The 14,727-nt window shown below is 39.1% G+C and overlaps 1 protein-coding gene across 1 annotated transcript in view; it reads left to right on the top strand.

Annotated features, from left to right (window-relative positions):
* The window catches only part of AHRR (aryl hydrocarbon receptor repressor), a 67,346-nt gene that overhangs the window by 45,828 nt on the left and 6,791 nt on the right, over positions 1–14,727 (top strand). The window contains exons 4-6 of the mRNA XM_009813830.2: positions 10,435–10,524; positions 11,791–11,920; positions 13,384–13,517. Of these exons, the coding sequence (XP_009812132.2) occupies positions 10,435–10,524; positions 11,791–11,920; positions 13,384–13,517 (354 nt within the window). The remainder of the gene's footprint in view (positions 1–10,434; positions 10,525–11,790; positions 11,921–13,383; positions 13,518–14,727) is intronic.

Consider the following 14,727-nt stretch of genomic DNA (forward strand, 5'->3'; position numbering starts at 1 on the left):
TTTGCATGGCCACAACTTTGTGCAAAAAACATCCTTTCTGATGCCCTTTAAACAAATAACTAATGTTCTTGCTTATTTATTTCTTCTTTTTTTTTTTCTTCTCAAACAAATCTGGACAGAAAAGCCTGTGACCTCTATATACTGTTTGCTCTCTCCTCCAGTCCTTAGTGCTACTGTTACGACTGTAACAATCACGATGCTGCCACAGCACTGAGGTTTCTGAAATACAGGTGGTGGCACCCTCCAGCTTGACAAGGGGGCAGAGCAAAACAAAAAGATGTGATCCCCTCCCTTCAGATTTGCAGCCTAAATAGGAGACAAATGATGAAAGATGCATTTCGATGAGCAACACAGTGTGTGGAAATAATGAACAAAATGGTAACCACGATTGCCGGTACTCATAGCGTATGAGCAGTTTGACCTTTGCCAGGACTTTTGCAAGAGTTTTAAGGAGGGATTTGAAGGAGAAAAATCAGGTACCCCAGCAGAGGCTTGCATGGAGCCTTTTAGCAAAAAGGGAAACACCATTGAGTGCTTGTTTTCAGTTCTTGCATATGGGTACGGGTAACATGTTGGACTGATTAGAGTTAGTACTTAGCTTCTCCCACATGAAATGACAGATTATGATTGAGGGGAGGAAGCTGTGAGCAGACTGGAAAATCACGACACGCAGCTTATGTTTAATGTGATAGAGAAGGGGGAGCAGGCAGCCAGCGCAGGTGTATAGCGAGGAGAGACAGCATTCTCTCTGGTTTGCAGTGGCATCAGAAAAGTTGGCTTCCGTTTGTCGGGGAAGAGGCAAACCCGCTGTCATATGAGGAGGCCTAGCTGAGAAATTTTAGGTGTACCGGTGAACAGAGAAGCTGTCCATCAGCAGCATCAAGGTAAAGAATCAATAAGCTTCGGGCACAGACCAGATGTGGATCCGAATTTAAGATCGCTGTTGCTGTCTCCAGACTGTTCATCACAGCCAACTCCACCCGAGCTCACTTTTCCCAGCCGCTTCCTCTGTTCCTGCTTGGGCTATTTCGGTGCCTCTGGAGACGGTCCAGTGGCCGTGTGACTTCCTCCCCAGCAAAATATATTCTCCTGTTTCAGCTCAGTTAGGTTTTTTTCTCACTGACTTCAGAGCTAACCCTTAGCAAGCGTTCTCGCCAATCAATAGGTTCAATATCTGTATGTGAGCACTGCATCTTATAGATGCGTCAGGATTTAGTCTGCTACTAGAGCTGGACTTCTTGCATTCAAGTAACGAAGGCAATCATAACACACTGTTCCTTCCATGCAAGTTTCTTTATGAGTGTTTGCCTTTGGGGAAGTGTCCTGTTTTTAAAGATGGCAAAGTCATGTATTGAAAAAAAAACCACCTCAAAAGAAATAGAAATACACTTTAAATAATGCCTGTCTATTAGGATAGATAATTGCAATCTTACGTTGTTTAACTGGTCTTCAACTGGCTGAAGTGAAATTATAAATTAGTCGCCTAATCTGTATTTACAGCTGGCACTTGCTTACAGTATATTCCTCATTCTCAATGCAGAAAAGCTAATGAGCTGCAGCCTTGCTATCTTCTCAGTAAAGTGAATTGACAAGCAAGAAAGCAGGTCCAGGCAAGATTGTGTGTTGTCTTAAGAATTTTTGCAAATTTGCAGTGATTTTGTTTTGTTGTTATGAAGGTTTCAAAAGAAAAACTTACATATTTTACTAGAAATACTGAGTACATTTCAATTCTACTTTTTGCTTACCTCAGTTAATAAAACTTGAATATGTTATTTGATGGGTTTGAACTGAAAAGAAAACTGCTATTAAAAAGCATGATGTTGACCATTAAATGTACTGTTTCCAATTAGCAAGGACATAGTATTGATTTGGAGACAGGAGGACAGATAGGCACCCTTCAAATAGTTCTGTTCCTGTTCCAAGAACTTCAAGAGAAATCACCATCATTCTGATTTTAACTGTCCCTGACATTTTATGAGTAGAAAAAAAGAAAAATGAGATAGTTTTTGTATCCCACTGTAATTGCAGTCCTTACAGGAATTCCTAACTGCAAAAAACTGATGGTGGCCAACAGCAGGCATTTTCCCCAACATGTATGCCTTCTCCCCTCCTCCCAGTACTGCAGTAACCCCAGAATTCTCCAGTAACAGAGACTGAGCTTTTTTTAGCAATAAGGAAACAAATGTCTACTCAAACTAAGGCAGGGGCTTGCAGAAGGGCCTTGGGGATGGGTTCATCTAGTCTATAACTCAGCTCAAGATTTGCAGTCGTTGCTGCTGGTTAGAGTTGTCTCTAACTTTCCATCCTTACCTCTTTCTAGACCTTCTACTGTCACCCACTTGATATCTAGGTTAGAGAAAGTGTTGCTTACCTCTCTGGGTCAGCCTAACACATTAATAGCAGAATTCACACTTGCTGCCAGTGTGGAATAGGGTGTGTTTTATACAGGATACTTACAGGATACAAAACATACAAAAGATGATAACTAGCACAGTAAGACTGTTCCCAGAGTCAAATTCAGAAATGCCACACTCCCTAAAAAATCCACTGACCTGAAAGGGTGTTTAAAAAAGCTGGTTTGGCATATATTATTGAACAGAATGTGAAATACAGATTGTTTTGCTTTTCCCCCCACCCCCTGAAATGGTTCTGTGTTAGAAAATGTGATATATAGTGCTGAATACACAGAAAAGTAGCGCTCTGAAATTAGGACATCACATTCTGTTTACAGTATATAGGCTACAACATTGTCTCTCTTAGGTTTTGATTCCTTACAGAAAGAGATGTCTGCCATTCATGCTCTTAAACAGTTTGCAAGTACAAATAAAAGTCAGCTGTGGATGGAATATTATGATGGCTTCTTCACTTCAGGACTTGATGCACTTACATGTAAATAACACTGAAAAAAATTCCAGACGTTTGGTACTTACATATGTCTAATTGTCCAACATGTTGGATAAATATTACTCAAGACTCTTTTCAGTAAGTTATTTCTGTGGAAGATAATGGGCAATCTTACTACATTTGTTATTGCAAAGGCTACCTAACTGAATTTGTTATTACAAGTGCAGAGTAGCGAGCAATTAATGTTTCATTTTAGTCTTCTCAAATGGAATTAATCAGGCTTGCATTTTCTATATTGAAATTGTTGAAGAGAAGACTGAAAAGCCCAGAGCAGCTGCAGAACTCAGAAAGAATGACGGGCTGAACTTGCACTGAAGATACGATATTGCCCCAGCTTTGCTTCCATCTGTGAATACAACATCTGCTTTTGTGGAAGTGAAATGAGAAACTGCATAAATCAATACAAAGATTTTTTTCTATTTCCAAGTGCAGTCCAGGGCATAGTATTTGTGAAAGAGGATTGGCAGTAGGGTTCCATTACTGTTAGAGCATAATTTTAAATTCATCATCATGGTTAATGAGGGGGCTAAAGGAAAAGATATACAAGATTATGTCATACTTCCCTATCCTTTCATGATAATTGCTAAGGTAAATGACACGTTACTCATCCAAGCACTCACGAGCATATCCAGTAATCATGATACATGTATCTATGTATTAATAAATAAAATGTGCTTTTTTCTGACATTTTTAGAATTAATGATTTGAATATTCTTCTTCCTTAGAGTACTATAAATAGCCTCCAGTACTTGTGTAATGTCCATTAATCTCTGGTAGTATTCATATACTCACTTCCCATATGAAATCCTAATTGGTAATGCAAAGAAAAGAATCATGGATTTTTTACAATTAGACATGAAAAAATCCACCAAACCTTACCATCAATAACAAGCATTGTTGGCGCTAATAATTTATTCTGAACAAACATGCCATATAACAAATTTGTACTGAGGTGTTTGGTGTCACCCGTGAATTCACTTTTGCAGCAACAAAACGTTCCCTAACCTGTTCTTAAGCTGTTAGTCGCTCGTAGTGCTCCACTCTGGAAGCACGGTCTGTATTCTCATTTCCAGGGTTTAGTACTTGTGAAAACAATGGGATTCAGTTAGCATGTATCCCTTTCTAGAGTGCACCACATCAACTTTCTGCACATACAAAGTCAAACGATGCTTCAGATCAGTCTGCATACAGCTCTTCTTTCTCAGCACCATCTTGGGCAGAGTGGTTGGTTTTGAGGCTCCGGGCTCATCGGAGGCCAGCGGTTCGTGCATATAGTAAAGAAGAGAGGCCCTACCCCAAGAACTTGACGCAGACTAAGCAAGCTTTGTTACAAAAGCTTAGCTTGGAAGGAAAGTATAAGGGAAGAAAAACTACATTTACAATTTTGCATCATGCAATCAAAACAACTCTAAAGGCAAAGTTGTTGTTGGTTGTGTCCAATACTTACTACATATCAAGCGTATAAAAAATATCACCATGATTTAAAATGCGTTTACGTGTGTGCACACATTACAATCTCACCCTCCCGGGAACTACTATGTTTTCTTGAAAGTTTATAGCTTACAATTACCAGAGCCCAATGACTTACATTTTCCTAACTGATTTCCAGGAGGCCAGTTTTGTCTGCTGCCTCTTGAGAAGCCACAGCATTCCAGCTCCCTTGTTAGACTGAAGACACATATATAAACAAGTATCTTCAAAGTTGCCCTAATTCTTTGGTGGAAGTGACAGGATACTGAAAAACGGAATAATGAGAAATTTGTCCAGCTGAATGGCTCATAATCATCCATGCCTTTCAGATGGCATAGCTGTTCCCTCCGACAGTAAATGGGAGGGCCAGGGCTCAAATTCTTCTGGCAATGTGAATGATCTTTGAAAATGTTGCCAGGCCCTGCTCTGGGTAGTGCAGCACTAGATGCTGAATTTCTGTGCTGTCTTTAAGGAGCCTGAAGTGATATCCAGGCTCAAGGAGACAGGCAGGACTGTGAACTTTGTTATATCTGGGAAGACAAGAAGAGTGAAAGGGGCATAATGGTCATATATATGTATTTCTTTTTATTTGAAAAGAAACATCTCTGCTGTCTATGATAACTGATCAATCAGATTGAACACTTTCCCTCCGAAAGGCTTCCCATATAAACTCATGGCTGTAGGCTTCAGCCTGTAGGATTTACTTCCTCCCCTGGCTCAAATGATGGAAATTCATCTTCTGTTTTGTTTCTTTTGCCTGAAAACTAAGCAGTACATGCAAGCCTTTGATCAAAACTGAATGCTAAAACCAATTCTGCCACTCCCCCTTCGCACGAAATAGTGCTTACTCACAGAAATATTCCTTTTGAAGTTGCTTTGTAGATACCAGAGAAATACATAAGAGTCCAGAGGGCTAAGAGATACTGTACTTGTTGAGCAAAGGCCACATTCTGATGTCACCAGATACGATATTTCTGAATAGTCTTTTATGCGGGGTTTTATTTCAGGGTTCTGTAAGAGTTTCATTTTTTTCTTGGTTTATAAAGAGAACCTCAGGGATTCCAGAGGAATTTTTGAGAAGGGCAATTATGAGTCCTAAAAACACCAGTGGAAAGAAATACTGGTTCACTAAACAATACAGTTAAAGACAGAAGACACATTAACTGTCTGCATTTTCCTCCTAATATTCGTAAGACATGAACGAGTATATAATTTCCAGAGTTTTAAAATAGCTACTTATTTAGATCACCAGAAAATGGTCCCCTCCCAGATAGGGTGCAAAAACCCAGCGATCCACTATTAAATGAAGCTGTTCCAGATAAACTGCGAGCCAACTGACCCTGGAAATTTAGTACCCAAGTTGCGTGACTTGAAAATCTGTTCAAAGCAAGGCATGGCTGCAGGCCTTGACTGTTGTACTTTAGTAACCATAGTAACATGGTCTCTGGAGACCTAATGCTAGTGAATTTTCCTTTATTTCAAGGAAGAGTAATAAGAGAAATGTGGCTTGGAACTTGTTCTCTCTCTCTTTTTTTTTTTTCCCCCCCTCCCCTTCTTATTTTTACTATGCCATGACCTTGACCAAAATATCTTTGAAGTATTTGCTGGCTGATTTTCTGCTATGGGACCAGAAAAAATATCAGGATATATAAAGGATCTTGCCAAAGGAAGTCCTATCTTCCTCAAAATATTTGCCTTCGTTCCCAAAGAGAACCTCTTGACTAATAATGTTTCAAAAACTTCTTAATGGAAGGAACTGATAACTTTCATCTCACAGCTACTGCGGGCACCAGAATAATGTCGTAGTTTCTTTGAACTGACAGATTAATTGTTTTTTGTTTCAGTAGCAGGTGCAGCTTTTCGTGAGTACATAATTGGATGTACATGTTTTTTCAAAAGAACACAGGCCCCTGTCTGGTGCCAAGCTCTTTTTTTTTTTTTTTTCCATTTGGGAAAAAAAAAAGTTATTTCATTTTTTAAGTACAATGTAGAAAACTCATGTAAGTGTTTTTCAAAAGCAAAATACAAACAAACAAATGTTCACAATACATACTTAAGTCTGTCTCACATGTTTCAGCTATTATCCTGGATTAGAAATTCCATCTGTCATTGAATCCATATGGTTTACCAAATGGCAGTTTACAACCATGTATATTTTGCAAATTTGAAGTTAGTTGGGTTTTGTTGCAAAAGTTTTCATGTCCACGCTAATATCTTTGTGTGTGTGTGATTCTATATGTGAGTGTGTCCCTGGGTGCTTGTGTAAGTATATGCAAATTGCTAAAAATTGTGATAGGATGCAAGTGGGCTTTATTGATTAAAACACATCAGTTATACACAAAGCAAATAACATCAACATTGAGCCGTGGAGTTCAGTTATTTCCTCCTCTAAATCCAAGAGCCCTATTTTAGGCTTTCTATTATTTCTACTGAAAGGAACAAAGTGAAATGAGGAGACCTGCCTTTCCTTCTCTGTGATGTCCTCTCTGTGTTTTGGGCAGACATGTGCTTAGATTAGGGAGCGAGAACTGCATGGGTTTGAGGCATGGGTCCTCTTCTCCTTTTCCTCCCCCCCGGTTATCGGTAGCCCAGGCAGACGGCGGCTGTGGTTCTGACACAGCACACCAGTGCAGCCTCCCGTTCACTGGGAACGAGAGAAAGCTATCGCTGAGAATTTTATTTCAGTAACTGAGAATGTTTAAAATTGTAAGTGGAGCCATATACTTTGTTGTCCTGCTTAATGTGAGAGCAGTAACAGAACAAAAAAGCTGGGAACAGTTTTTGTTCGTTCTCATGGACTGAAGCCGTCTCTCTCTTCCACTCAGTCTAACAAATCACCAGGATTCTGGCCAGAATAATGGAAAATCTTTATGCAGTGTTACTGTAAAGGGCTTGAGTATGGAGTTGCATATGATACCCAAGAGATTTATCTGAGAGGTCAGAAGAGGTCTTTTCCTACTAATTTGCCATCGCTACTACCTACTTCTGGGGTACCGGATCTGTGCTAACAAACACTCTCCTCCTTTTCCCCAGCTGTGGTAAGTAGGCAAGAAAAGTATAAATCTCAGCCCAACTCTGACTCTATTCAGAGTCCTCTGTGCTACAGATGTCAGGTTTCACACTGAACGGCACTTTAGGGTAGTACTGAGAAAAGAGAAAAATTTGCAGTCATGGGTAAGACTCACTGATTATGAAGTTTTACTTCATGTCCAGCTTGTCTCTTTTTAGTGTGGTTGAAGCAGCAGGTTTCCCAGCTAAAATGAGGTTTAGACACATGGAATTTGTGTTAATCCTCAGTAGATTCATGTGGCTCCACAAAAGTTGTTGTTGCACCAAAGTGGGTTTTGCTTTTCCTGCCTGCAGGGCAGAGCATCTGATGTCTGCGTTTGGGGTCATGAAAACCAGGCAATGCTTAGTTAAGAGATCTTAACTCAGAAAAGGACATCAGTATTTTGAGAATAAAACAAAAACAAAGCAGGGGGAGTTTGTAATTCTCTTCATTTACATACCTCCCACAAATCCATACTTGTTTCTGCCTTCACCTAAACATAGAGCTCCTTGAACTTTTCCTCCACTTCTTTCCTCTTGTTCCCTCCCACTCCTCCTTAATACCTCCTCCAACCTCAAAAATGTAGTTGCCAGTCCACTGATCTGAACCCTTAGAAACACTCCTGGTCCCGTTTCCCCTTCTCATTTTTACAAACTGCTGCACCTGGTCCAGCCTGACTCTGACTCTGTGGAAGAAAAACTTGTGTAAAGAAAACCCTGCCCATCTTCCACTGTGAGGAAGCAAGTTTTACGGTTTTTAAAGACTGATTTCTTAGGGTATGTGTCTAGGCCTAAAGAGTATGTACCAGTATGCTGGATGAAGGCGATTAATTTTTGAATAGGGGTATGTATTTCTTGATTCATAAAAGCAATCCTTGGCAAAGGCAGGTGGTCCCCAGCTATTTCCTACAGGGGCTGAAAAATTCCAGCTTGCCTGCAGGACAATGGAAGGCACATTTTAAGGATGTTCAGCATGGTACTGTGTGAGATTCTTTGATCATATTCAGATCTTGTGTTCATTTTTTAAGCCTTTCCAGATAGGGCTTGGTGCATTAGTTTGCATAGGTTAAGGACATTTCTGTAATTAAAAACATTTCTTTAATGTTCTTAATTTCTACTTGCCCTGGCTGCATGGGCAGGACTGGAGGTCTTTTCGAACGTGCATGGTAACAGCCACAGACATGAAGGAGCTCTCTTAAATTTCTTACGGTTATCTTTATGGAAATTTTTAGTCTGTCCAAATTAAAAGGTCTGCCAGATGTTCAAAATGTAATAAAATTCCTAACATCACATCACTGATGGTTTCATTGCTGTGAAGTGTCCAAAGAGACAAGATGCCAAAAATGTTTTCTTGTCTCCACTTGACATTGGAAATGGGTATGACAGATGCCATCTATGGAGGCTCTTTTCAGCACAGTGAAAGGCACAGATATGAAGATGTAGAAATCTTGACACACCATCTTCTGGTTGGTGAGGTGCTGGGATGAATTTGGGCATTATTTAGAGCAGAAATTAACACCAGTCCAGCAACTCCTTCTGCTTGAAGAGTCGACAGGGATAACTAGTGTTCAACACAAACCCAACTAGGCAGAGATAACACTTATTCTGGAAAGGATCTGTATTTATGGAGCTGACCTGGAGCTGAACATGATTCGTCCTTGACTATTCTTAGCAATGACTCATGGTTAGCATTGACTTGATTGAATCAGTTGCAGCTATAGCTCTTTCCAAACATAGGTGGGCCATTGCAGTCTCTCCCCTAGATTTCTCCAGTCACCATTTTACAGGTTGTTCGAGGCGCAGAGCCCCTGGCCATGTATGGCCCCACTGGGCCATGTTTGCAAAGGTGCTCCACATTTATGATTGGGGCCAAATCTTCTGAGGAGGTCGGCCTATTGTGCACTGAACTCTTGAAATTCTGCCCACCATTGTCACAGTGGGAACAGGCTTCGAGCAGTCTTGGAAATCTGGTCCTTATTTAGGAACCAAAAAGAGAACCAAACTCACAAAAATATGTCAGTGTATCTGGTTACTGAGCAATTGAAAATCTGCCCTCATTGTGCTTTGGGATTAACGCAGGATTAGTAGGCACATCGCTACAACAGTAAATTGAGAAAAAGGTGAAGCAAGGATAATAATAATATAGCAGTATTTCATCAGCAGCTATTTGAACTGTAATCTCAAAAGACCTCAAAACCATCACATGAAAGGATCATCTAAACTACCTTGGAATGCAAGCCTGCTGGAGTGAAGATATGTTACTGAATCTTTATCAAGGGAAGAGAGGCAAAATTAGTCAGTCTGCATGCAGCATGATGGATCTTAAAGTTTATGTCATGTATTTCATTTAATCCTTACTTTTATTTTTGGATTTCTCTGGTTGCTTTCCTTGCATCACTGAATCTATGAGAATTAATTTAGCTTTTTTCTAGACTAAACATTGGTCTATATCAGTGAAGTATTTATTGCCTACTTTTTATATTCATTGCATTTATGCAATTATGATACATATGTATTTTTATAGAAGCTTAAGAAAATAGCCATACTTTAAAATATGCATCCAGTTTTAAAGTCATAGCTACAACAGCACATGCATTTAATTTTCTTGTTAGAGATTGTTATATTATCTACATGTATCAATGCATATAAATTCAAAGCAATTATTACAGAATGTGATGTTTTAAATTAAAAGCAAAGAAACCCTAGCTGACACTTGCTATTAAACTTTTAATTATATGAATTAATGACAAAATAAAATTTAAAGTAGATAATAAACTAGCAATGTAATATGGTAGTTACACTGTAATTAGCTATCCTAACTTTTTTAAAAAAGGAAAAAAGCATGTTCCAGATTGTTACTCATTTTTCTTATTAGGAAAAAAATGCCTTTCTGCAAAAATCTGATGTCCAACTTTTTTGCAGAGTGATTTTTTCATATCTAGAATATTCTTAAAATTATTACATTTTATACCCATTTTACTCTTCTTAATTATTTTATTTTCCCTTCTTTAGTCACTGAACGGTTTTGCGTTGGTGGTGAGTGCAGATGGAATGATATTTTATGCATCATCTACGATTGTGGACTATCTAGGGTTTCATCAGGTAAATATATTAACAAATAATTAGAATACTTAGTCATTGTCATTGTAATGACTTTCTTGTAGTCACTCCTCCTAACTGACTTTCTAAAATGCAGCACTCTGTTGTTTCACCTTATCCTTCTACTGCTGATTAGACATACACTATTACTGAAATTGTTTTACTATGCCATTTCAGACTAATTTTCTTTTTTTTTGTGATCTGAAGGGTGGAGATGACAGAAACATGATCTATTATAAAAATAAGATTTAGCTAAAAGTTTCCTTTCAATTTCAGTATAAGATGCTGCTATTCTAGACTGGTTGCCTGTATATAATAAATATATTGTAAAGTCGCAGAATAACAGAACCATGTAGTTGGAAAGGACCTCTGGACGTCATCTAGTCCAACCTTCTGCTCAAAGCAGATCCAGTTAGAGCAAGTTGATCTGGGACTCATCTAGTCAAGTTTTGCATTTCTGTGACCCCTCTGGAAGACCTGTTCCAGTGTTCCACCCTGTTCCACCCTGACTGTAAATTTTTTTTGCTTACATCAAGTCCCAGTTTCCCATGTTTCAACTTGTGTCTGTGGCTTCTTGTCCTCCCACTTTGTTCTTCTGAGAAGAGTCGGGCTTTGTCTTCTCTACACCCGCTCGTTTGGTTGATGTAGACAGCAGTAAGTTCTTCCTGAAGTTTTCTCTTCTTAAGGCTGAACAAACCCTGTTCTTCCCTCCTCTCCTGATACGTCATGTGCTCCAGCCCTCTTAAGTGCTCTCCTGGGCTCACTTCGGTATGCTAGTATCTTTCTTTTCCTGGGGTACCCAGAATTAGAGAGAACTTTGCCTTTGTTGAACTTTCTGAAGTTCCTGTCAAGACCATTTTTACAGCCTGTCAAGGTCTGAGTGGCTGTCCTGCTCTCCCCAGTTGGTACCCTCTGCAAACCTGCTGAGAGTGCACTCTATCCCATCATTTACTAATCAAGAAATTAAACAGGGCTGGTCGAGCATCAATCCCTGGGGGATGCCACTAGTCACTGGCTGCCAGTTGGACTTTTTTATGACTCACATTTGCATATGCACAAAAGAGTTAAGAATAAGAAGAACCATCTTAGGATGTGAAGTCAAAAAGCAGATGTTGAAAAAGAGGGGCCTCTGAAATAACTTTCCTCAATCAATCTTTGCTCTGAAGGTATCCCACAACAGTCATTATTTTAAGGAAAGTATCAACCTAAAGATAAGTGTCTGCCCCACTACACTTACAAATTAAACATTCCTTGTTGTAATTGTTTCAGACTGATGTAATGCACCAAAACATATATGATTACATTCACGTGGATGATCGCCAGGATTTCTGTAGACAACTGCACTGGGCCATGAATCCTCCCCAGATGTTGTCTGGACAGCAACTACAGACAGAAACAGGTGGGACTGTATATGTTGATTGGAAACATAGGCACCACTGTACAGATGTAGAATTGCACTCCCATCTATGCCTATGTCTGTTCCATGTCAAGTGAGATTCTTCACTAGAAAGCTGCATAGTGGCCATTTATAACATTACCATCCCATAGATGATGTTTCTTTCTGATCCTTGAAATTTATAAGGTAGCATGTGCCACTGAGGCTGCAAAGTTGATGTTTCCTTTATTCTTCTCTGACTAATGTACCTACGGATATTCTTACCCATGCAGAATGAACAGCATCAGTGTTCATCCTACCAACCTTTTGTTCTCACTGATCAGGACATTAGTATTCCTCTCATTAATGCAAAAACATCCCATGCAAAATGTTTCTGTACAGTACCACAGTGGCAACATCACTTTCTGCCATTTGTTTTCCTATGCAAAATTATGTAGACAGGAGTCTTCAGAAGAACAAGTAGGTTTAGCAATGCAGTTTTTCCTGTGAGGCTCTATTTCCCTAGGATGGCAGGTGGATACGTGTGCTCAAGGTTTCTCCTACATGAGGCGTTAGGCTGAAATCACGACTACAGAAATTACAATGGGGTTGAAATTGTTAACTTTATAAAGAATTAGTGATCCCAGTAAAATGTATGCATTTCACCAGAAGGTGAGGAAGTAATTGAGGAAAGAAATTGAGGAAGCGCAGTCTCCAGATGGGTGGGGAGAAACTTGCAAGAAATCCTTCAGTAGTTTTTCTGAAGTCCTCAGGAACACGCTCACAAAACTCTGGTAGAATTTCTTGCAGTTTCTATGTTTTGCAAGAGTCTTACAGATATCTGAGGAACTTAGCAAGATTTTGTAGGAGGTACACAGAAGACAAACTAAACAATGTGCCCGAGTATTTCAAACTATAAAAAGTTACAAATATTTGGAATTTTTGTCCTAATACATACAGTGGAGAATTTCAGTTCCTGAGTTCATACTTCTGTACAAATACTTGTGTCTTTTGGAAAATAAGTATTTCAAAAGCTATGCACTTGTAGTCCAAAACTGGAAAATGCTTCATGAAAAATCAAAAATAGCTGAACATTAGCTAATCAGCCACTGTTCATTTGTTCGTTTTTGTTCTTGCATTAGCATTTTTCCTTACTTTGTTCCTCTTTCTAATGTATTTTCTGTGATCTCTAATCTCAAAACCAGCAACATCTGTTATCCTGCTTCGCATCATTAAAAATCACAAAACCTCAGGAAATAAAAAAGTCAAAGTTTCTGAAGAAACTCACCTGAATCCCATTGTAGAGCTTTTCTTTTTTCTTTTGGTAGAGCATGTGCAGATGTATCTATACATAATACAATTTAATATTCACCCTTCCATAAAGTAATTTTTAGCAATTTCCATAACAGCTTCTTCAATTGGCTACAGAACATTTTCATTCTTTCTTAGTGTGATCTGATATATATTGCCTCCACTGTTGTTCCTAGGAGAAGAATATATTCTCAGTAAATTGTTTAAAGCACAAGAGAATGACAGCATGACAACAGATTATTCTTCCTTCTTAACTCGTTGTTTCATCTGTCGAGTTCGCTGCTTGTTGGACAGTACTTCTGGCTTCCTTGTAAGTATAATTTCACGTAGAGAACTGTAGTCATGACATACTAGATTTTAATTACTTTGTATGAAAAATTTTTCAACATAAATATTGTGGAGGGCCATGGACAGGTTATTTTTCATTTGCTGTGCACTAACAACAAACATCTAAAGACATTTATTAATATGTATAAAGAGTGATGGGAGAAAAGAGTGTTGTAATATTTGAAATTGAAAGAATCCGTAAACTTCTATGTTTTAAGCTCTTTTGGACATATCTGTCCTCGATTTGTACTGGGCCTAGCACAAGGGTGGCAAGCCTGAGTTTCAACAGTTAACATTTGGGCACAAAGTATTTACTTTAAGGAACAGGAATAATAATGATCCATTTTCCCCTTTTGCAAAGGGTCCTTTAATAATAAAAACCAAAATTAGAAAGTCTGTCACACGCTTCTCAAATATCCTTACTAGGAGTGGCTCATTTCTAGAAATCACTTCCCCATTTGCTTAGTAAAGACCAATGCTGTTTCTTCTTATGACAAAGTACGGCACATGCAAAGAAAATGAGAGGATCAGCATGAGACAGGGAAATGCAACTTCTGTCTCAGATGCTCATTTGCTGGAAGACTATGGGTCTGAACACAGCCATACCAGTTAGTCATTTCTGCATCCCTGTTTTAATCTTGTAGCTCTGGAAAATGCCCAACTCAAATGGACTGATTTTTCTCTGTTCATTTTGTGGTAGGTAAGTTTTTCACCGAGAGGCAGCAGCTTGCTATTAACTTGATCTCTGCTTTCTGATTATATGGAGATTTGAGGCAGGGATGGATGGTTCCTTCCAAGCTACGTACTTTGTGTCTGGCTATCTTGGGCATATCTTCTCCCTTGGTGTCTGCCTGCACAGCCCTTGGGTTGTGCCAGTCCATATACTTCTCAGAGAAACTGCAGGGCAAGAGGAAAGAAACTCAGGAACCATCTCACTGGAGAGAACAGAGCATGGAAAAATAATAGTTCCAGCTTCAGAGTGAGGCACAGGGGAAACAGCTATTTGCACCACTATATGCTGCCCATCTTGGCGAACAGAACAGAATGCAGAACTTCAAGTACACAGGAGAGAAAAAAACAAAAAACAGCCTCAAATGTCTCATTTTACTATTGACAGTACCTCCACTCACCACGCCTCTAAAATGGCATGTTTAAATTGTACGAAGGTAATGAAATTCCTAGTTTTTCTCCCT

The sequence above is a fragment of the Gavia stellata genome, chromosome 3 (assembly GCF_030936135.1).
Source record: "Gavia stellata isolate bGavSte3 chromosome 3, bGavSte3.hap2, whole genome shotgun sequence".
NCBI classification, from domain to species: Eukaryota; Metazoa; Chordata; class Aves; order Gaviiformes; family Gaviidae; genus Gavia; species Gavia stellata.